Source organism: Periplaneta americana, chromosome 12 (assembly GCF_040183065.1).
Source record: "Periplaneta americana isolate PAMFEO1 chromosome 12, P.americana_PAMFEO1_priV1, whole genome shotgun sequence".
NCBI classification, from domain to species: domain Eukaryota; kingdom Metazoa; phylum Arthropoda; class Insecta; order Blattodea; family Blattidae; genus Periplaneta; species Periplaneta americana.
Window position 1 is genome coordinate 103,213,254 of NC_091128.1, and position 24,962 is coordinate 103,238,215.

At 35.1% G+C, this 24,962-nt stretch overlaps 1 protein-coding gene across 3 annotated transcripts in view; it reads right to left on the reverse strand.

Moving 5' to 3' along the window:
- The window catches only part of sv (paired box protein shaven), a 1,022,136-nt gene that overhangs the window by 613,348 nt on the left and 383,826 nt on the right, over window positions 1–24,962 (reverse strand). For 2 of the 3 annotated variants that reach the window (XM_069841828.1, XM_069841827.1), the window contains one exon: window positions 3,535–3,564. The exons of the other annotated variant lie outside the window; for it this stretch is intronic. In XM_069841828.1, the coding sequence (XP_069697929.1) occupies window positions 3,535–3,564 (30 nt within the window). The remainder of the gene's footprint in view (window positions 1–3,534; window positions 3,565–24,962) is intronic. 3 annotated transcript variants of the gene reach the window in all.

The window sequence follows — 24,962 nt, forward strand, 5'->3', positions numbered from 1 at the left end:
CGTGTAACAATTTTTTTTTATTCTTAGTCCATACTGTACAGGAAATACCTATGAATTGAAAGACTGCAGTTTTAGTTCCCGATGAAGTTATATTTTTCTTTTCCTTTTTTGATAGATTTCATTCGTGATGTCTACTCAGTTTCTTATGAAAAGAATACTGGCAGATTATTTACATAAAAATTAAAGGACTGAAATGTGACCTAATCAATAGTGAAGATTTGTTATGGAGAATCTTAGCCGAGACAAAACTGTAAAATGTAAACATGCATTTAATCCATGCCATAACTAAATGCTGAAATGAATCTCGTCAGGCAATCGAAAACAATGAAGTATTCCATATTACTTCCACAAGGAGGGTGGCGTCCTAGAGATTTCTTCCAGCAGCCGCCAATGATAATCTTCCACTTCCATCTACTGTCGACATCACGAAAGTTTGAAAATTCTATGTTTATTTTTTACTTGTATTTGTTCTTTTCCTTAGTCTATTCTCAACCAGACTAATCACTTAAATGAAATTCCTATTTATTTACTTAATTTACAAATGGCTTTTAAGAAACCCGCAGGTTCATTGCCGCCCTCACATAAGCCCGCCATCGGTCCCTATCCCGTGCAAGATTAATCCAGTCTATATCGTCATAATATCTCACCTCCCTCAAATCCATTTTAATATTATCCTCCCATCTACGTCTCGGCCTCCCCAAAGGGCTTTTTCCCTCCGGTTTCCCAAATAACACACTATACGCATTTCTGCATTCGCCCATACATGCTACATGCCCTGCCCAGTGAAATTACTATTACATGCCAAAATGTGACATCATAAAGAAAACATTTCTTGCCGACTCTTGCAGAAAATAAAAAGGAAACTGAATAACTGACTAGTTCTTTTTCGGGTTTTAGATATCCTGTACATCAATTTCACTTTGAGGATCATTTCTGAAATTATACGTACAAGTATTTAGATTGAATTCAGAATGAATGTTAATGTTATATTTTATTTAACGACGCTCGCAACTGCCGAGATTATATCAGAGTCGCCAGTGTGCCGGAATTTTGTCCCGCAGGAATTCTTTCACATGCCAGTAAATCTACTGACATGAGCCTGTCGCATTTAAACACACTTAAATGCCATCGACCCAAATAAGGAAATCAATGGTGCGAGAAAAATCTGGTTGATAAATTTTGCTTAAAGCTCTTTCGTGCTTTATATATCTGACAACGGATCCCCAGCTTCACTTCCCTTCAGAAGAAAGACAGGATAAGAATATAATCCCTTAAAAATCGATTGTCCTCAGCAGGATTTGAACCCGCCAACTTCGACTTCAAGGAAAACATGGTAACCAATGGACCACCAAGGACGTCTTCAAGGACACTTGGTCCTCACATACAAATGTGGAGCTATTAGTCCTGTTATTACCCTCACATAAACTTTCATATGCTTTATTCTAATGACTTACTCATCTCTGCACATCTACTCCCAACGAACTCTTCCATTTCTCAGTCTAAATTGAGCCGAATGCTTTCCTGCCTCGTGTGAGGTTCGTGTCCCACCCACTCCAATCTCCTTAATTTAATAGTGTAATAATGCCTCATGAAATACAGACAGTGAACATAGACATTAGACAGTATTCGTCAGATCGCTGTAGTCTTCTGGCTCAAATGCTTTCATATGCATGAATTTCACGTCGGTCTTAATCTTGCTCCTTTCTGTTTGTTGGATGTTGTTATATCTCGATTCTCAGGTGTGGTTACAACCTCCAGAAATTACCGTGAATACTTGCTTCGTGAAATATATAGATCCAATTTATTTGGTGTCTTAGAGGTGATTTAAAATACTGCTAAAGTCTATTGTAGATTATGAAGAAATTGTCAAATGGTTAAGTAGAAATGGGAGTGTGTCCGAGAAAATGCGTCAAACATTGCCTTTGTTCACCACAATCTCCACTTTAACATTTCGGAATCTGGACTCTGTCTTCAAAGTGGAAAATTAGCACTTCAGCGGCTCACTTAATGGACAATTGTAAAGGAAACAAATCTTGAAGAACAATTTTGATCTACAACTTCTTCTACTGAGGATTAATATCTCTAACTACTTGCAGGTTTCATCATTAGGGTAATATTGCTTAACATATGAAGGATATTCTACTCTTCTGGATCCATTCTATGAGGAAAACCCAAAATGTAAAAGAAACAAATCTTGAAGAAATAATTTGGATCTACAACTTCTACTGAGAAGTAATATTTCTAACTACTTACAAGTTTCATAATTAAAGTAATATTGCTCAAGATATAAAGGATATCCTACTCCTCTGGATCCATTCTATGAGAAAAACCCAAAATGTAAAAGAAACAAATCTTGAAGAAACAATTTGGATCTACAACTTCTACTGAGAAGTAATATTTCTAACTACTTACAAGTTTCATAATTAAAGTAATATTGCTCAAGATATAAAGGATATCCTACTCCTCTGGATCCATTCTATGAGGAAAACCCAAAATGTAAAATAAACAAATCTTGAAGAAAAAATTTGGACCTACAACTTCTGCTGAGAAGTAATATTTCTAACTACTTACAGGTTTCATAATTAGGGTAATATTACTTAAGATATGAAGGATATCCTATTCTTCTGGATCCATTCTATGAGATCCAAAACGAATATCTGTCAAAAAAATTATCCCATAGAAATACATCATCCTAGCCTTTATGGACTCAAAAATTCACGAATAGAAGGCAGTACTAAGTTCCATTGTAAATTACAACGGTACTCTACCAGCAAAGGAGAAAAGAAGGTTCAGGTATTTGGATCAGCTAGGTATAGATGATCCAATAGAGTAGGCAATCTTTCAGCCTTGGGTAATGATGCTCTAATAATGAAGCCTGCAGTACCAAAAGTTGGAGATATTATGGAATTGGTACTTTGGGGAAGACATTATGATCATAATTTCCAGTTAGGTAATGAAATATCGTTAATTACTAAATAATAGTTCAATGTTTGTCGGGAAAGCTCTGGAGCATACCAAGAACACCTACATCTACACCTCAATCATTAATAATTTTATTATGATTTTTATTTGTATTTTCTATATCGAGTTTATTTTGGCAATTATTTGACCTTTTAGTAGCAACGGATTAATATATTTAATGAAAATTATTGTGATTATTGTATATGATACTAAACTATTTACGTGTATATTACACACTTAACTTGACACTTTTCATCAAATCACCACTTCGGATTCGAGATTTTGTTTACCACATATTTCACTTTGGATTCACAGGAATTTAAATTCTTATAGTTGTAAAACCGATGCGTTGTTCGGCTCTACAGTGCAGGTTTTTTCTTTCCTTAGCGACAAAGATACAATCAAAACTTGTTTGTTATTTCCAATATCAAAACACTAGTACATGAAACACAGAAATTGAGTATTAGTAAACTACATTTATAAAAATACTATACAACTCACCACCAAACCAACCAACACCTCCAAAAATACTAAATAAATTACAATTTGAATTAAGTGCATTTGTGAACTCACCCTCCTGGTTGAGCCCGTGCCCGCCTTCCTCTACAAAAGGAAGAGAAACAAAAGACTGATAGAGAAAAATCTCCTCTCATGCAGCAAATGCAATACAAAGTATAAGTACTCATGGGTGCACAGCGTTGGAAAGCGGTGCAAAACTATGTATAGTAAGGATGCTAAATATAGCGTGAAAAAATGATGACTGCTGTTGTAGCCATCTGCAAGCCACACATAATGGGAAGCTAATCGGCAATCTTGGCAAAAAAAGAGGTCGTCACGTGGTAGACAAACAACTTTTCCTTTTTGCTCTTTGAAATTGTGATCTAAGCACTTTTCTGAATTCCAGTTACTTTGCTTGCTTTTCGTTGTTTTGTTTACATGATAGCGTCATCAGAATGAACTTCTAGCAAATTCAACATTATTTTGTATTTTCAAATTACTCGTAATTTGAGCTTGTGAAATTTTTGTGACAAAACAATTGCTTTTTCTGCCAAATGTTTTAAAGAAGAACTACGAGAGCTCACAACTGGCTTGTATAACGGCTGATTCCCAAATTGATTTGAGCTCCTGGGTTTGTGCGCCAAAACAAATAATTGTTTCTAACGGAATTATTTAAAAAAAGCATCATAAGGATATGCTATTAATATATTTAGTGACTGTCTTGATTCCTATTGTTTTTAATTCGTAAATTATTTATTGCAATTATTTTTCCTAATTGTTCACGACAGTACAGTACAGAAGTGCTTTTTACTAACACTTTAAATTTTTTCTTTATTATGATTGTAAGATTTCTTGACATAATGTTTACGGAGAAGAACGCATGAACAGTATGCATTTGTATCTTATGTAAGAGTTCTATTAATTTTAAATTTATTTTAAATTAGAGGAATTATATGATAAAATAATTGCATATTTTGAACAAAATTCTTCACAAAAAGTATAACCAGCTACTGAGAAATGTAATCCTTGCTCTCATGATTCCAATTGTTTTGACATTCGCAAATATTTTACGAAAATATGAGTGCTTTTCTGGAGTCGTGTATTTGAAAAATGAATCAGTGGAATGCATATCTATTAAAAATGTAGTCATGGATTCAAGACTGTGAGATTGTGTAACAGAAAAAAACAAAAGCATCACTATAATGTTTCTATTTCTACCGACAGTAAATTTATTTGAACTGCTGAAACTGCTTGCATTATAAAAGAAATTGTTTGTTTTGGGATGAAGCATTTACAAAATAACAGCAAAACTAACTATTACTAACTTACATAACATCTTCATTGGCTTTGAAATTTCGTGTCAAAAATTGTATAATCGATTTTTTTTACAAAAACCTTTATCAAGGCGAGTTACAAGTGTATAGTGTATAATAACTTTATTTATTATAATTTATTTTGAAATTTTCTAATTGCTTACGAAAACATAATTTGCCTTTAGTTCCAGAATTGTCCACAAGAAAATATCACTATAATGCAGTATTAGCATTTTAAGGATTTTCTACACTATATTGAGAGACTATGAGGCAAAATTTTGACGAAGTAGCACCACTAGAGTGTACTTGTACTAAAGTAACTTTTTTATTTCTTATAAAATTATTTCAATTTCTGAGATTGTGTGAAGAAACAATTGCTTATCTTCAGAGAGCATTATTAGTGCATTAAAGTTTTTCTTCTCTTAGAAATGATTGAACTTGTGAAATTATTTCGCAAAACAACTCCTTCCTAAAGACAGAAAGATGCGCTCTCAATATCTGTGCAAATTTATAGACTTAAAATTAACTTCTTCAGGTTGTTTGTGACAATGTAAGTGCCTGAGTACATCTGAATTATTGACAAGAACACATAGGGTAAAGGTTGGTAATATTGTGATACTAATAATATTACGATAGTTCTTTTTGAGAATTTTTTACAATTTCACAGAGCGAGAGGAAGATCGGTTTTTTGCGTCAATGTATTAAGGGAATGTTCGTGGACAAGTTTATTGATCAAAAAGACAATAACGTTAACGATGAAAAGAAGTCTATTTACAATCCATTTATTCCTCACTTCAATGGGAGATACAAAATGAATATTAATACATGGAAAGTGAAAGGACTTCTTTTTGTTGCTAGGGGAACTTCATTTAAGTTAACCAAAACCATTCTCCTTCCTCTTAACTTTTCTAACGAGGGCATTAACAAAATTTGTCTAATGGTATTGAGAGATTCATTATCCATTTTACACAATCACTTGTATAACACTACGTAATATTTTTTTCTTACTTCAGTTTATTACTCTTCATTGTACTTTCATCTCATGTTTCTCCGAAATCAAATTGTCTTTATTTTCAAATTAATCATTGTTCCGTATTCTCTCCGCTAATCATATTGTATTTTATTTTTAATTTAACCTCTGCTTTGTATTCTGGATCCAAGTGGTCAGCCGTAGATGTCGGCCAGATCTCCCAAATTGTGGAATTTGTGTGTATCACAATATTACCAACCTTTACTCTAACTAGAGTGCAAAATAGTAACGTCATTCTTGACTCAAAATTGATTTCAGTTCATGAAACTGATTTGCAATAACCAATTCAAAACGTATTTACAGAATTTTTGGTCGCAATATACTATTACAATTAAATATGAAACAGGATCTACGGTAATGCTTAAAATTGTTAAAAAGAACTGGTAACGATATTGCTTCACATCGAAACACTTTCGACATAAAATGGAAGAACGTGGAAGCAATCTCGTCAAGAACATACGTAGTACGTATGATATTATTTAAGTTGTTCCCTCTCGAGACTTGAATTATTGCCTTTCGTTCCCAATATGAGTGATTCACTGTCTGGCTGCATGTAATAAATGGTTATTACTAACATTACAGTAATCAACATCATCCTGATTTGAGGCAGTGGTTGTTGCTTGCTTGAATTTATGTAACTATTAGAGAGTGTGTGCTTATGGATAAAAACAAAGACAACTAAACTATAAGAAGTGAACAGCTTAAACTATGTCCCAATACATTAATTATTCCTGTAATAAAATCATTTAATACATTTATATCAATGAATATATTCTTCTCCATTGCTGAAAACTCTCAGAACATAACATAGAAATACCATTTGAAAAATTAATACTAAGCTTAATAAACATTTGTCTTTCGACATAAATATGTCCGATAGCATCACGTTGTTACATCATTATCTATTATTATTATTATTATTATTATTATTATTATTATTATTATTATTATTATTACTTACAAATAGCTTTTAAAGAACCCGGAGGTTCATTGCCGGCCTCACATAAGCTCGCCATCGGTCCCTATCCTGAGCAAGATCAATCAAATCTTTACCACCATATCCCACATCCCTCAAATCCATTTTAATATTATCCTCCCATCTACGTCACGACCTCCCCAAAGGTCTTTTTCCCTCCGGCCTCCCAGCTAACACTCTATATCGTCGTTGTTCCTGCAATAACTCCTATGTGACATATTTATCGATTTTCATATTTTTGCTCTATTAAATAGCTTAAATAGTGATACAGCAAATAATAAAATCTCCTATATGTAATTATATTTCTTTCTTTCGAAAATGTAAGAATTCACAATCCCCTATATAGGGCTGTCATACGATGAATAAATGTGTTTTTTCCTCCTACTGAAAAATGGTATATTTTGCACAGAGGAGTTATTGCAGGAACAACGACGATATGCATTTCTGGGTTCGCCCATACGTGCTACATGCCCTGCCCATCTCAAACCTCTGGATTTGATATTCCTAATTATGTCAGGCGAATAATACAATGCGTGAAGTTGTACGTTGTGTAACTTTCTCAGTTCTCCTGTAACTTCATCCCTCTTAGCCCCAAATATTTTTCTAAGCGCCTTATTTCAGATTTGTTGAGAGCAGATTGGATGATAAAAGCTTCTCAACCGAATAAGAACATGCATTCTGAGATTGTGTGACAAAACAATAATTATTATTTATCTTCAGAGAGCATTATTAGTGCATTAAAGATTTTCTTCTCTTAGAATTGATTTGAACTTGTGAAATTATTTCGCAAAACAACTCCTTTCTAAAGAAAGGAAGATGCGCATCATTATTATTATTATTATTATTATTATTATTATTAAATATTCTAAAATATGTAATAAAATACTGCTTTCAAGTGTCATGAATCAATTAAACTCAATATTATACAATAAATACCTAAATACACATATTAAGGCTATTATTGACAGTCACTTATACATGGATACCAAGTTTTGCAACTGACGAGAACAAAGACAAAAAGCATAATTAAAGGCTATTTTTAAGGCGTTGTGATAGAATATCATGTCCGGAAATAAGCAGTGATTGAGAATGGTTGAACAGATATGACTGGGAAGAGGAATTGAATGGCGAAAGACTTTGTAAAATGTGGTTATAATTGCATCAGTAATATAATAAACATTTGCTTTTCGTTTTATGTTTTAAAATATTTCTTATTCATTATTAGGCCTATATTTTGCCAGAAAATCTTTTCCATTCCTTTCAGACACCAATGCATTGCAGAGATGGGCAGAAAACTTGTACATACGATCATAACATATTCTAATACTACGATAGGTTTTCGATATATACGAGAGTAAAAATATTTATGGCAACAACCCTGTAATGGTATGCGCGGCAAGAACGTTCTCTGAAAGAGTGTGATAGTGGGAAACAAGATTGTAATGTGGTCAAGTATAAAACACTTAAACGCGGTTCTATATTAAAGACAAGAGATATCTTTATACGCCAGTATTTTGCTTGATATATTACCGCGATAGTTGCCCCGAACCACTATTACCATGGAAACACGTGTGTGCATCGACAGAAGCATTAGAGCCCAGTTATGAAATATTAAGTCGTATGGCAAACAAGTTGAAATCCCCCTCGACTGGTCAGATGTATAAATATGGTCCATTGCAAGTCATCAATCACAGCAATACTCGAGATGTAGGAAGGAAACCGAGTTGCCTCCAGCAGCGCACCTATTGTTACGGCAAAGCGCTGCCCCTCGTCCGTTCACCCGATCGTGAGGCCACGCCACATTCATATTCCTGACATTGTCACTCGAACACGTCTCGGTAGAGCTAATTCGTCCGATTTCAACTATAGTGGCTGCTCGTAGGCGATGAGATGAGGGTAAGGTGATAATGCAGCAATCTCGGAAAGAAAATATTAGGAGAAACTGAAATGCTTGGAGTAATTTTATCTACCGAGAATATAACAGGATCTCATAGACTTCGTTAGGTAATTGATTCCTCTCTAAAATCCTTTAAATCATAGGAGCAATTCAGAGAATAGACAGTCGTGAGTTTTAATTTTTTTTTTAACTTAAACGTCAGTTTCTGTCAGATGCGTTTCCAATTCACTGTAGGCTAAAGCAAGGAGATGCACTATCACCTTTAATTTTTAATTTTACTCTAGAGTATGCCATTAGGAAAGTCCAGGATAACAGAGTTGGAATTGAACGGGTTACATCAGCTGCTTGTCTATGCGGATGACGTGAATATGTTAGGAGAAAATCCACAAACGATTAGGGAAAATACGGGAATTTTACTTGAAGCAAATAAAGAAATAGGTTTGGAAGTAAATCCCGAAAAGACAAAGTATATGATTATGTCTCGTGACGAGAATATTGTACGAAATGTAAATATAAAAATTGGAAATTTATCCTTTGAAGAGGTGGAAAAATTCAAATACCTGGGAGCAACAGTAACAAATATAAATGACACTCGGGAGGAAATTAAACGCAGAATAAATATGGGAAATGAGTGTTATTATTCGGTTGAGAAACTTTTGTCATCTAGTCTGCTGTCAAAAAACTGAAAGTTAGGATTTATAAAACAGTTATATTACCGGTTGTTCTGTATGGTTATGAAACTTGGACTCTCACTTTGAGAGAGAAACAGAGATTAAGGGTGTTTGAGAATAAGTTTCTTAGGAAATATTTGGTGCTAAGAGGGATGAAGTTACAGGAGAATGGAGAAAGTTACACAACGCAGAAATAAATAAATCCTAACACCTAAAAAAATTAAATAATTTAATGACAAAGGTCTGCAACGGGACAATTCGATGTAGTGAGTATTCTTCACCTGACTTAATTAGGAACATTAAATCTACAGGATTGAGATGGGCAGGGCCTGTGGCACGTATGGGCGATTCCAGGAATGAATATAAAGTGTTAGTTGGGAGGCCAGAGGGAAAAAGACCTTAGGGGAGTCCGAGACGTAGATGGGAGGATAATATTAAAATGGATTTGAGGGAGGTGGGACATGATGATAGAGACTGGATTAATCTTGCTCAGGATAGGGACCAATAGAGTACTTATGTGAGGGCAGCAATGAACCTCCGGGTTCCTTAAAAGTCATTTCTAAGTAAGTAAATAATAATAATAATAATAATAATACTTACTGGCTTTTAAGGAACCCAGAGGTTCATTGCCGCCTTCACATAAGGCCGCCACTGGTCCCTATCCTGAGCAAGATTAATCCAGTCTCTATCATCATACCCCACCTCCCTCAAATCCATTTTAATATTATCCTCCCATCTACGTCTCGGCCTCCCCAAAGGTCTTTTCCCCTCTGGCCTCCCAACTAACACTCTATATGCATTTCTGGATTCGCCCATACGTGCTACATGCCCTGCCCATCTCAAACGTCTGGATTTAATGTTCCTAAATATGTCAGGTGAAGAATACAATGCGTGCAGTTCTGCGTTGTGTAACTTTCTCCATTCTCCTGTAAAGTCATCCCTTTTAGCCCCAAATATTTTCCTAAGAACATTATTCTTAAACACCCTCAATCTCTGTTCCTCTCTCAAAGTGAGAGTCCAAGTTTCACAGCCATGCAGAACAACCGGTAATATAACTGTTTTATAAATTCTAACGTTCAGATTTTTTGACAGCAGACTAGATGACAAAAGCTTCTCAACCGAATAATAACAGGCATTTCCAATATTTATTCTGCGTTTAATTTCCTTCCGAGTGCCATTTATATTTGTTACTGTTGCTCCAAGATATTTGAATTTTAATAATAATAATAATAATAATAATAATAATAATAATAATAATAATAATAATAATAATAATAAGAAAAGAGAATATACTGGCAAGCAAGCACTGACGCACCCTAATGAAGCGATGATGACGTAACAAAAGATAAATAATGAAATAATGTTAATGAAAATGAGAGACAAAGAAGAGTTGTCCTAACACATCTCAGTGTACCGACAATTTTATTCTTCTACGACACGCTGAAATATGAACCAATATGTCTGACAAGGACAACCGCGCAAGAAATAATGTATCGTCGCGAACAACTCAGGGCTATTCATTAGGGCTCGCGCGGGGGCGGAAGCGTCAAACAGAAGCTCTGGCGCAATGTCTGCACTTTATCGGCAGTTCTACAAAGCTGGCAGAGTTGAACACCCTGCTTCCATGTGGTCTATTGTTTCTCCAAAGCAGTGAAATTTACGACATTTATGTGAATTTTGTCTCTTAAGGAAATGGGATTGTAATTATTGCTTGCTATTACCTGGTCTTAAATTGCAGTCGTAAATCGCTATGCCTCAAGCTACAATTTGCCATGTTCTAAGTCATATAATGGATCCTTCGTAATCGATATTTTCTCTTTTAATTTGTTGTGATGATTTCAACGCGCTGTCGTGGCATTCAAAGGCTTTATATCATCGCCCTCGGATATTACAGGTAGCCTACACTAAATATTTTAACTCCGCTCGGCCAAACTTATTATATCCATAACTACAAGTAGCGTGAACCGTAATTCAGGAAGTGTTTAGTAGTACTGCTTTACTAATCTGATCATTTAAAAGCTATGTTCGTTAATAATTTAGGGATTTTAATATAGATAAAAAGCCCACGGCTCTAGAAGGACATACTCCTCTCAACCCCGCGTTAAAACTTATTCATGGTACAGTAAATGTTATGGTTTATTTAACGACGCTCGCAACTGCCGGGGTTATATCAGCGTCGTCGATGTGCCGGAATTTTGTCCCGCAGGAGTTCTTTTACATGTCAGTAAATCTACTGACATGAGACAAGCATTTAAGCACACTTAAATGCCATCGACCTGGTTCGGGATCGAACCCGCAACCTCGGGCATAGAAGGCCAGCGCTATACCAACTGTGCCAACCAGGCCGACTATAGTACAGTACATTATAGTCCCGTCGCTCTTATTTCCGGCAGCCAATCACGTTGCAGGTCGGCTACATTTAAACGTGTGCGTCTTGTCATTCGGTATTGATGATGTAATGAATTTCCTATGGCTCGATAAATACTTAATATAATCGCCCGCCATTTTGGCTCTTTTGTTGGCGTTCACAGAAATCACACGAGGACGTTATTTGCCGCTCAATTATTTGCTCAATTACAGTGCGTTTGATTTATTATCATAGGAGCTACAACATGATAATGTTTAACGGTGAAGCAAATAGATTCCTCATCTGGTAGCTCGGCAACAAAAGAACAAAAATGGCGAACGATACTACCTACCTAGTCTTTATAGAGACTTTACTTCCTAAGACGTAAGCAAAGGGAAGGAGTCACACCGGAAATAACAGCGACACGACTATAGTACTGTAATTAGAGGTCTCGTTTAGCCACAGTGCAAACATAAATAAAATGCAGGTAACGTGTGGGAGAGGACGTGCCGTACGATAAACACGAGGGATGCAAAAGGTTTTAGTTACAACAATTATGGTGGAGCATTAATTGAAATTGTATTTTCCGAAAACACACAGAACAAAAGAACACAAATTGCATAACGTTATCATACACACATTTTAAGAAACAAGGAATAAAATTGTAACGTTGAAATAATTCAATATAACAAATCAAATTTTGCTACTTATATGATGTTGCTAACATGATGTCCAAACATGAATTCTAAAGACACTCTCGTACCGACAAAAGAATAGTAGCGGTCAAAACTCTCATTTACACTAAGCTGTTGTGAAGCATTTTATATTGTGTGAGGTGAAGCCCTTCAGTGGAATGAAGGATGTACTTTAGAGTTTGTTTCAAATTATAAAACTCAAACTTTACTGTTATTCACTTATTCAGTAGGTAATTATTACTGATATATTTACTTAGAAAAAGATTTAACAAGCCTACATATAAAGAATAAAGTAAATTGGATTCCAAATGATCTAAAAGAGCAGCATTTTTTTACGGTCATGAATTTCATTCTCTGTATGTATAATATCACCGTTTTCTGTGGCCGAATTAACAAAACTACAGTATATTGGTCTGAAGTGACAACACTATTTCCTAAATATAATTATCCCTTCTCAAAGTTCAATTCATTCAGGTATACCTTGAGGAGGGATAATTATGTTTAGGAAATAGTTTGTCACTTCAGACCAATATACTGCAGTTTTGTTAATTCGGCCACAGAAGACGGTGATATTATGTTAGTCATACAGAGAATGAAATTCATGACCGTAAAAAATGCTGCTTGAAAGCAACATCATATAAGTAGCAAAACTTGATTTGTTATATAGAATTATTTCAGCGTTACAATTGCTTGTTTGTTAAAATGTGTTTATGATGACGTTATACAATTTGTGTTCTTTTGTTTTGTGTGTTTTTGGAAAATATAATTTCAATTAATGCTCCGCCATAAATGTTGTAATTAAAACCTCGTGTTTATCGTACGGCTCGTCCTCCCCCACACGTTACCTGCACTTCATTTACGTTTTTTTTTACGTTTGCACTGTGCTTAAACGAGACGCTCTACTGTAGGTGATCTTTAAGAGTAATAAACGACGGAATGGGAGGACGGTTGGGAATTGCAACACAATGCACTAATTTTTATTGTATAGAACACAAAAATTAAGAGAAATATATCAGTTACACATCTTTACTCCTATGAAAACTAAAATACAATATCTATGCAAATTTGAGAACAAATTTACTACCTGCACCTAAATAACTAAGAATTTTAAATGGAACTGCATACAATAGTTCTAAACTGTAAGCTATTCATCATAGGTAGGTCTACACGACAATAGGTATTCACTGATGATTTATTTTTCGGAGGACATAATTTTCGCCGCGTTATAATTGAATTCGCAGTATATCAGACCGTGCTGTTTTGGGCTCATTATAAAAGGTGTTTCAGAATAACTATTTATAATTTTCAGATGTGGTAGAAGGCATGAAGTTAAACATTTTTAATAATAAAGTAGCCTCCGGATATGCTTCCGTATCGAGGTAATACAGTAGAAGTCCTTAATGGCGTTTCAGCGTTTCCCGTTACCATGGAAATAATTGAAGCAGATTTGTTTTAATTGTATGTCATAAAATATCTTGTAAGGTCAATCATTAACATCAATTAAATTATTAACCATTAAAACTGCATCGGTTTACAAATTTTGAATTAGCAGACATGCATATGACTAGGGAGCGGATTTTAATGACCTAAAATTCTACTTAAAATGATCAATAAAATGCTCTTAAAGCAATGAAAAAATGACATAAAATTAAAATAAAATGACATTTAAATATTATTGAAAGTACCCGCACCACAGCTTCTTAAAAACTAGTCACCTTGTTTCAAAAACTGCCCTCCAAATTCGGAGAGAGGAGGCAACTTCCTGAAATTTGACTAAGATAAAGGAAAAGAGCATGCATAAAAATGAAGGTTTCAAGGGAAAACTATAGACTTTAATGATGGTTTACAATGTATTTCAGTCAGGAGTGGTCTATGTCAGTGCCTCCATTTTCCGTCTCCTCCTCCTTCCGCTCTTCACTTTTGTTACCAGAAGTTTGTCGGAATGTGAATGACAAAACAAATTATGGGCGCAGCGTGCATTTTTGCAATCTTTGTGTTAAAATACTTTCACATTGCTATATCTCGATAACGAAGCATTTCAGGATACTATTTTTTTTTATGAAAAAGCGTTTCATTATTTCCCCTCCATCATACCTGAAAATTAGTAACAGTTGCTCCGAAACACCAAGTAAAATAAATAATACAATACAATACAATACAATACAATACAATACAAAATAATTAGGGATGGTCTATACTACAAATTTCTCGATATTTCATATCGATATCAGTTTTAAAGCTTTGATAAACGATAATACAACTTTCAAAGTGAAAACCGAAAATACAACACAGTAAAAAACTAAAACACCTCAAGGAGAATTGGAATTTTTTACACTTTATTAATATATGCCGCGCCTCATTCGTTATATCTTATTTAATAAACAATTACGAATTAAGAGTCAAATAAATCATTTTTTCCTTGGAAACACAGAACGTAGATGATGATGATGATGATGATGATGGTGGTGGTGGTGGTGGTGGTAATGACGATGCCGAATTCAGCAAAGCGATATGGTAAACTGATATTGATTGTCAGTGACACTAATGGGTGTATTACGAAGAAGAAGAAAAAGAAGAAAAAAGAAGAAACAGAAGAAAAAGAAGAAGAGAAAGAGGAAAGAGGAAAAAGAAAGAAGAAAAAAGGAAAAGGAAAAAGAAAAATGAAAATAAAAAGGAAAAAAAGAAGAAGATGAAGATGAAGATGAAGATGATGAATGTTGATGTCGATATAATAATGAAGAGTGCGACGTTTTAATAAATTGATAACTTGTTATGGTGATGCTCTAGCAACAATGACGACGATATTGATGAGCTGGTGGCTAAGAATATGATGCACAAGACTCCAGCTTGAAGCGCATACTACCACAGAGACCTGAATGCAAATGATTACACTGCATCGCTACAGTTGGGCGGTGGTGCATGGGCACCCTTCAAACGAGGAACGCTTCAAGAGCATTTGAGAGCGACTTGTGACTTGCTTCAGCGCTCGTTACGTGATGGAGCCCCACATCGCAAAACGCAGGCAGTGATGTGTTGTAGTCTAGTCATGTCAAGCTCTGCCACAGGTTTGCCACGAGCTCGGGTCTCTCGTGGCCCGAGCTGCTAGCACAGTGCTTTGGCTGGCAGAGACGTAAGAATTTAGAGTCCAAGAAAAGGCTGTATGTAAAGCCATAGACATGATCCGCGCTGAATCCCCTTCTTTGCGTAGATTTTTTAATATACGTAGAATGGGATAATCTGTTCTTATGTAGGCTTGTAGCAAATCATATACAATGCTTAGTATGCAAACAGTACTGCTTTATAAGAAAGTACACTGAATGTAGGTACTATTGAATTGTCTGCTTTACGTCGTCAGCCCCGAGTCTGGTACCGTGCTCTGTGTAGGTTTATGATGGCATTGAGTTTGACATTACTACGTTATACACCATGCAGACTGAAGCACTAGAAGGCAATTAAACTCTTCAGTCTTCTTTTATTCCATTGAGGAAGATTGTTTCAATATTTATATGTCGACAGTTCTGACGGAATTAATTTTTTTATTGTTATTTTTCTACGCTTGTAAGGCAACGCTGACTTTTATGGCTTAGATATTATTACATGTAACTTGAGAGAAGTATCGGTACCGTAAAATCCAAAATTAATTTTACAGTACTGAGGAACTTCTTTCTTTCGGTCTTCTTTCCGTTACTTACTTCCTTTTTTTTATTTTTCTCTCGCTTTCCTTTCTTTTTACTTTATATCATTATTCCATTCATGCAGTTATCCACTTCTCTTTCACTCACTCACTTATTCGCCAATTCATTCACTCATCCATTTGTTACCTCATTTAAGCAATTCACTTATTCATTCGTTAATTCATTCAGTTATTCACTTACTCATTATTTCATTTACTTGTGAATCCAATCAGTGACTCACTTGTTTGTTCATTAATTCATTAACTCGTGTATTTACTAATTAGGGTAATTTATAAACTCACCTATTCATTAATTTTTAAACTTATTTTATCACTTGTTAATTCGATCAGTTATTTATTTACATATTCATTACTTCATTCACTCATTCATTTATTAATTAATTCCTCAACTTAATCACGCATTTATTCAATCATTCAGTTATTTACTTACTCATTCGTTACTCCATTCTTTCTCATTTGCCGGTTTATTCAATCATTGACACTGGTTAATTGATCCACTAATTTATTTCTTAACTAATTCAAAATGCCCTTATTCATTCATTATTCAATTCACTTATTCATTTGTTAGTTCATTGAGTTATTCGTTTATTATTTCACTTATTCATGTATTAATTAATTGCCATTTACTTGTTTACTCGTTAGTTGATTTATTTACTCAAAGTTAACTCAATCATTTATACACTTATTCACTCGTTACTTAATTTACTTCTTAATTTGTAAATTAATTCTTTTTTTATTTTTTTATTAGTTACTTCAATCACTCTTACACTTGCTAACGGCTAATTCATTCAGTCATTCACTTATTTATTCATTAATTGATTTACTCCTCATCATCACTAACATCTCAGCTTAACCAATGGGCATGTTCCGTCTCCTATGTCAGCAAAAATTATGATTGCTTAAAATTGGTTACTCAGTTTCCTTCTTGGTCGTCCAATACTTCCCTTCCTTTCAGTTTATATACAGTATTCGTAGTAAATGTGTTAGTTCTCGTCTTGTGCATAAGCAAGATTGTCCTACGTAGTGAAGAACCAAACACTGCAAGAGATAGTCCTGTTAAAACTAAACACGGCGAATCGAAATGGGGCTGTTGATAACCAGCCCAAGCGTATATTAAGACCTATCGAATATAAGAACCACTGCTAAGAGTGCAAGAGAAGGAAAATTGGATATAAGCATAGTCTAGTATATAGTCACGAAGCTCAATACGTAGTAAATGTGCATCTATAGATAGTTGCTAACCACTAGGATCGCTAATATCGCCTCATTACAGACAATGCGAAATAGTACCGGCACAATCTATTGTTCCTAGCACCCTCACAACTCAAGATTCGTGACTATATATTTTAGACTATGATATAAGTCCGGAGAGAGGTTCTCGCAATCCGAATTGAAGGCACATGTCCAAGGGAATGACACCCAATAGAAAACTGCTATCCTTCAGATTGGAAGTGCTCGAAGGGCTGATAAACCGCCAGCTTAAAACTATATTACTTCGAATCTCCACTCCACTAGATTCATTTACTCATTCATTTTTTTAAATAATTCAGTAATATACTTATTCATTCATTGTTTAAATCACTCATTCATTAATTTTCTTTCACGTTACTTTTCTATTTATAATTTGTTTTCTCTTTCAGCAGTTAATTAATTAGTTTATTTGCTTACTCAATCTCATCCCTTCTTCTTACTTCCTCATTTTCAATTTCTCATTCTTTTTGCTTTTTCATTTGTTTTTTGTTTCCCTCTTCTTTGTTAGTTTTGCCTTTTCATTCTCATTTGTTTTTCATTCTTAGTTCTACTCTGTGTTCCTTTCTCTTGCCTTTATTTTTATTATCTATTATTTTCATTTCCTTTCCCTTTGTACATTTTTACCGTCTGTTCCCAATATTTACAGAGAGAAATTTACAGTGAAAGGGTCTAGATATCTATAAAATATAAATTAGACAATTAGAAAATGAGATACTTTTTCCTGGTAAATTCACTTTGTCCTTTTACCAAATGAGTTTTAATATATCGAAATAATAGTTTCTTCTTACAGTACGAAATATAAACAATAATTCCATTAATTCCAGATAATTGCGAGTGTAGAACACACAGACCTTGTTATTACACGGATATCTTGATCTGACTGGCACATAATGTTGGCATATAACGTGATTCTGGGAGCGCATACCAGGCGTGAAATTCAAGAAAGTAGATCAGGCTACCTGTTGTGTAAGTTTCCACGTTATCACTCAAAACTGCATGACTAACGCCTTTCAAACCTCTTTCTATTCACCATTTCGTAGCCATCCTTTCATAACATAAGTTAAGGAGTTTTTTAGTTGAAAATGTAAGTAAATAATACAATAGTCAATCGGGATAAACGCAAGGGTTAAAGCGCAGATCTGACACTACGTGGAAGCTGTGGTCCTGTGATCGGAACATGGTCTTGGGGTGAAATTCCATTAAAGGTATCTCGGACTGGTATTCTTATGAATGGAGAAAGACTTGGTAATTTTCAATATGCCGATGATTCAGTTGTATTCGCACATAATATTGAATGGACTACCACAACTTTTAAATGAAGTAACAAGTATCAGCGGGAAATATGGATTAGATATAAATCTAAGCAAGACCAAGTTCATGGTTATCAGTAAAAACAGCACCACAGAGTACCATGTATAGGTATATTATGGTAAGAAAATTCAAGAACTGCATTAACGCACATATCTGTGTATTAATATTAACGGTCAGTGGAACCAGTCACAAGAAATAGGAAGCCGTATTGAAAAAGCGAGAGTAATTATCTGTGGTGATGAACAGGGTGAACTAAACGGTTAATCGAAAAAAATGGATAATCCGTATCATAAAATATTTTCGTAAATTTAGTGCATAATGCTCACACTTTCGTGATTTCCTCTATGTCCTTGTAGTGGAACAGAAATTCACTGATTTATGTCTGGTTGTTAACGACGAGTTTTTGAGGGGAAAGGAAACTGGTCCTGGGTTCGATTCCCAGTCAGGACGAGTTGCTTGGGTGAGGTTTTTTTCGGGGTTTTTCCCCCCCTCACTCCTATGGATGAATATCAGGTACTTTTTCAGGAGATTGGAACCCCACTCATTTTCGCCACTTCCTTTCCTTTCCCCATCATCCTTTCCTCATCATCCCGTTTCTGGTTTTTCAAATCGCTCTACCGGCGGCCTCCCGAAGCTGCTGACTCTCGACCGGCCTCCGTGGAACATAGTTCAGCGATGTTGGATGGCTTCTGCAATGGCACCCGAGGCGGACCTACTCGGGGGAGGAGTTTCGCATCGGACCGACAGGGAGGCCTTGGGGGAAGTTGCAGAAGCAGGAATGGTATATGGATTGTCGGCTGTAGGGACCGGTCGTTAAGGGAGTCATGTGGTTAGGGCGGTGCGCGTGGGGGATCTGTGGCATGCAACTCATTCCATATCGAGGGTCAGCGCAATAGATCTCAATAGGTCGCAGTGCTGGCCATCCGGGACCCCCTCAGTTAAATTTCATTTCATTCCAATATACAATCTAGTTTTAAATATTTTAATATGTAATCAACATGTATCTTAGCCATAATATTTCTACACGAATTATTCATATTCTTTTATTGTTACGTTTTCTGAATATCGCAGTTTAAGCCGAAAATGTTTAACACTGTAAAGTTGTAATATTTTGCTAATTATAGCGTTGTGATTTTGATAAGCAATTTGACGGATGTACCTATTTAATTATTATGGTTGAATAATTTTCATCATAGTTCATTAGCAAATGACATAGGCGTAATTAGGGACATTAAATCCAGACTTTTGAGATGGGCAGGACATGTAATACGTATGGGCGAATGCAGAAATGCATATAGAGTGTTAGTTGGGAGGTCGGAGGGAAAAAGATCTTTGGGAAGGCCGAGACGTAGATGGGAGGATAATATTAAAATGGATTTTAGGGAGGTGGGGTATGATGATAGAGACTGGATTAATCTTGCTCAGGATAGGAACCGATTACAGGCTTATGTGAGGGCGGCAATGAGCCTCAGAGTTCTTTAAAAGCCATTTGTAAGTAAATCCAGACGTTTGAGATGGGCAGGGCATGTAGGACGTACGGGCGAATCCAGAAATGAATATAGAGTGTTAGTTGGGTGGCCGGAGGGAAAAAGACCTTTGGGGAGGCCGAGACGTAGATGAGAGGATAATATTAAAATGGATTTGAGGGTGATGGGATATGATGATAAAGACTGGATTAATCTTGCACAGGATAGGGACTGATGATGGTGGGCTTATGTGAGGGCAGCAATAAATCTGCGGGTTGCTCAAAAGCCGTAAGTAAGTAAGTAAGTAAGTAGGAGCCTAAGTAATTAAGTAATATTAACTTCCAAGACTTATCATACTTTCCAGTAGCTTAAATCATTTACAGGATAAAAAAAGTGTTTTAGTAGATCCTGCTCCTTGGTAATTGCATAAAATGGTAAAAAAGAAGCTACTTGTAATCATTTTAATGTCCTGGTCACCTTAATAGAAATGTTTAATAAATAATTTGTTATTAGAAGGCAGTTGCGTGGCAACAAATTCTATAGGACCGGATAAAAGCGAGAATGGCTTGATTGCCTTTATAATAGCGACATGACAGTTGAATATCGACTTGAGAAGAGAGCGGTTAAACATCCCTGCCCATCGCGCTAAGGTCGCACGTAGTACGTGCTGTATTCGCGACCTCTGGGTTGCGAAATGCGTCTAAAAGGCTCCGAGTTGAAGAGAGCTTGTAACATTGTGACGGGGGTGTGGCGCGCGTCAGCTGCCGTGCAACAATTCCAGAGAAAGCGTGATGCCCTTGTTTTCCGATCGGTTATCTGGAAGAGTCAATTTTGAACAAGCAGCAACACAAATAACAAATACACGAAAACACAAAACGTATTATATTGTGCTGGCTGGCCTTCTCGTGTCTATGTCGCTGTGCTAGAGATTAAAAACCGAGATTGTTTGAATAATTCCAGTTGCGTCACTCGATCACTGTATCCCCTACTGGTATCCGGCTGAATACTATAGGGCCCGTGTTCGATTAATAGTGGGGACTTGCGGATTTATATTCTTTTAAATGGAAATGTGTGTACCGTCTTTTATTATGTTTGTTCAATCATGGCCTAAGCGTCAGCCTTCCATCAGGCATATGAAACGAATGACAGAACTCTGCTGCATTACTACTGTATGTCTAATGTTAATCTACAACCTGAATAAAATTGTCCAGCAAAGAAGAATCACATTGGCCCGGAAATAATAATAATAATAATAATAATAATAATAATAATAATAATAATAATAAAATAATTTATTTCTATTTCCGCTTATTTACTTATATTTAATGTGCTGTACAACAGCCAGTGGCCAATAATAATAATAATAATAATAATAATAATAATAATAATAATAATAATAATAATAAAATTAAGGCTGGAAAGTTTATGCAAAGGTGCGAATATGCATGCAAATATGTTTAAAAGAGGCTGAATATGCAGCATAAGCTTTGAATAATAATAATAATAATAATAATAATAATAATAATAATAATAATATAAAATAACATTAATATAAAATAATGATATTAATATAAAATAATAATGTGACGGACTGTTTTCAGAACAAGGATAACAGGAGAAAGAAGCATTAAGTGTTTAAGATTTGCTGATGATATGGCGTTGTTAGTAGAAGCTGAGATGTTACTAAGGAAAAAGCTATTGGAGCTAAATGACAGCTGTGAGCAGCATGGAATGAAGATAAATGCCAACAAGATGAAGACCATGTCACAGGAAGTAAAGTAAAGATAAGCCTGCGAACTCCAAATGAGGCAGCAGAGTAAGTGGACACTTAAAAAACTTGGGGTGTACTATAAGCAATAACATGAGCTGCTGTCAATAAGTCGAAAGGGCTATAGCAATGGCAAAGGAAGCCTTTAATAGAAAAAGGAGCATCTTCTGCGGACATCTCGAGAAAGAACTAAGAAAGAGACTAGTATGTATGTATTTATTCACACTGCAATGGGTATATACCCGGTGGCTAGTGAAGTGTTTTGTGTGGAGTGTGGCATTGTTGGGACAGAAGCATGGACATTACGACGAAGTGAAGAGAAGCGAATAGAAGCATTTGAAATGTGGATATGGAGAAGGATGGAACGTATGAAGTGGACAGACAGAATAAGAAACGAAAGAATGGATGAAGAAAGAACGACACTGAAACTGATCAGAAAGAGAAAAAGGAATTGGCTGGGTCATTGGCTGAGAAGAAACTGCCTTCTGAAGGATGCACTGGAAGGACTGGTGAACGGGAGAAGAGTTCGGGGCAGAAGAAGATATTAGATGATAGATGACATTAAGATATAGATGGATCATATGAGGAAACAAAGAGGAAGGCAGAAATTAGTAGACTGGAGAATGCTGGGTTTGCAGTGAAAGATCTGCCCTTGGGCAGAACACTATGAATAAATGAGTAATAATAATAATAATAATAATAATAATAATAATAATAATAATAATAATAACAATAATGATAATAAACATATTATGTCGGAATTGAAGAAAATGGACACGCTAAATCTATCAAGTTTCAGGCGTTGGATGATGATGATGATGATGATGATGAAAGTAATAATAATAATAATAATAATAATAATAATAATAATAATAATGCACTAAAACATAATATATTATTAAGAAGAGAAGCAAATAATTGTTTTTGAGACACACGCAATTAACAAATAACGGCTTTAGTGTAAAGAACACGAGTCCGTAAATATTATTGTTATTTATCCATCCATATGAGAGTAATAAATTAAGAAGTCTATTAATTTTCTATAGTTATACATAATCGTGAACACTTATCAGAAATCAGATAGGTCTTCGCCGGTAATATTAGTATCGAAGGAAGTTAAAAAATATATTTCAAGTTCCACATCTATTTGCTTGTAAGTATTTTATTGTATAGTGTCGTAAACGAACTTTTAGGTGTCGCAAATTCTAGGGAATTCGTAGTTTTTAGTCTACAAAAAGTTCGCTGTAATATGGACTTTTTCTGAGGTACGGTTAATTTCCGATAGTCTACAATTGCACAAATGTCGAAAATTATTACGAGATACGTAGAAATGAAGTTCCCACAGGAGAGATGAAAACCTACCCCGACAATATTTTAAAACTGGATCTTCAACTGAAGTCTTAAGCATGGAAAGGCGACACTATAAAATGTAGGTATTCCGGAACACCAGTATTCAGTTCGAAATATTTAATCGCTATAGATTAAATCCGTTTATAATTTCCACAGATTTATATAAAGGCCGCTCTTGCATTCGTGAAGAAGTACTCCACCCGTCCACCCAGCGACACTATTAAGTCTGGACAAACAATGGCCGTAGATGTGCTGCATTCTTCCTTAGCATACAACAAGACGTACCTTTGTGGTCTGTTTTTATTAACTGAAATACCTTTTCTTGACCTCTCGTAATTGGTTAAAGTTACATTAAAATGTTTTATGGTGCCATCATTCCTTTTAATTTTTTAGTTTGGGGTTTATATTTAAAAATCAAAAGTCTTAGCATTTTCTACTCTTTGGCGACGTTCCAACCTATGGAGAAGTACGAGTATAACAGAGGACGTATCATCTCTCTGAGACGTTAGGAATGTTCGATATGAACAATACTATTGTAATGGAATTAAAAGCTGTCAGTCAGCCTTTCTTTCTTTCCTGTGCTTCTGTTGCCTTCGTTCCATTTATTTGTATATAGGAAAAGTACAAATTACGTGCGAAAATAATAAGATCCCGATTGAAATATTTTTACGAACTGATATGATGTATTTAGGACTATTATAGTAGAAATCCAATTATCCGAACTCCAAATATCCGGATCATGTTTCAGAACAGTTTGAAATTGTTTATTCAAAGAAAGTTGCATATATTTAGGTTTTTTTATTTCGTGTAATATACAGTATTACCACACATAAGTAAAGTTCTGTTCTGTATGAAATATAAAGAGTTCTTATAATTTTAATCCATTTAAAATAACAATTTGTTTGAATATGTGTAACTTTGTTGCATATAAAACTGTAGGTCTAGTCATTTCGCACTTTTAATATGTTGTTGTTGTTTTCTAATGCCAGGCGTTTGACAATAAAGTCATTTGACCTCTTGCACTCCAATATTTTTCAAAGATATTATCATGACCAGCCAATGAAGCACAGATTTTGAGGTGTTCCGAATCCATTTCTTGGTTTTCATGGCCTGTTGCCAATCTAAATGCAGCTACAGACGATTTTAGTGGTAAATCGGGAATTAACTGTGGATTTTGATGCAGAGAGTTCCATTTTTTCCCTTGGGATTGTGTTATCAAATTTTGTTTGTTGAAGTCTAAGTATGTAGATTTAATAAATCTCTTCACAGAGTAATACGTAGATTTAGTAACAGGTCTGTAAGTAGCAGTGCTGCCCTTCTTTGCTAAAGCATCCGCATTCTCGTTTCCCAGGATTCCACAATGGGATGGTATCCATTGGAATACAATTCTTTTATTGAGTGATATTAATTGAGAGAGCATTTTAGTTATTTCTGCTGTTTGAGATGAAGGTGTGTGTTTAGAGACGATTGATAGAATAGCTGCTTTGGAGTCTGACAATATAACTGCATTCCTAAATTTCCAGTTATATTTAGGAATGCAGTTACATGCAGTAGCTTACTACTGTTGTTTCTAAACTCTTTTCATTTCCGACCCAATTATCCGGATTCCTGGATATCTGGATCATACTACCTCCTATTAGTCGGGATAATTGGAGTTCTACTGCATATTGTATTGTATTGTATTATATATTATATTATATTATACTATATTATATTACATTATATTATATTACA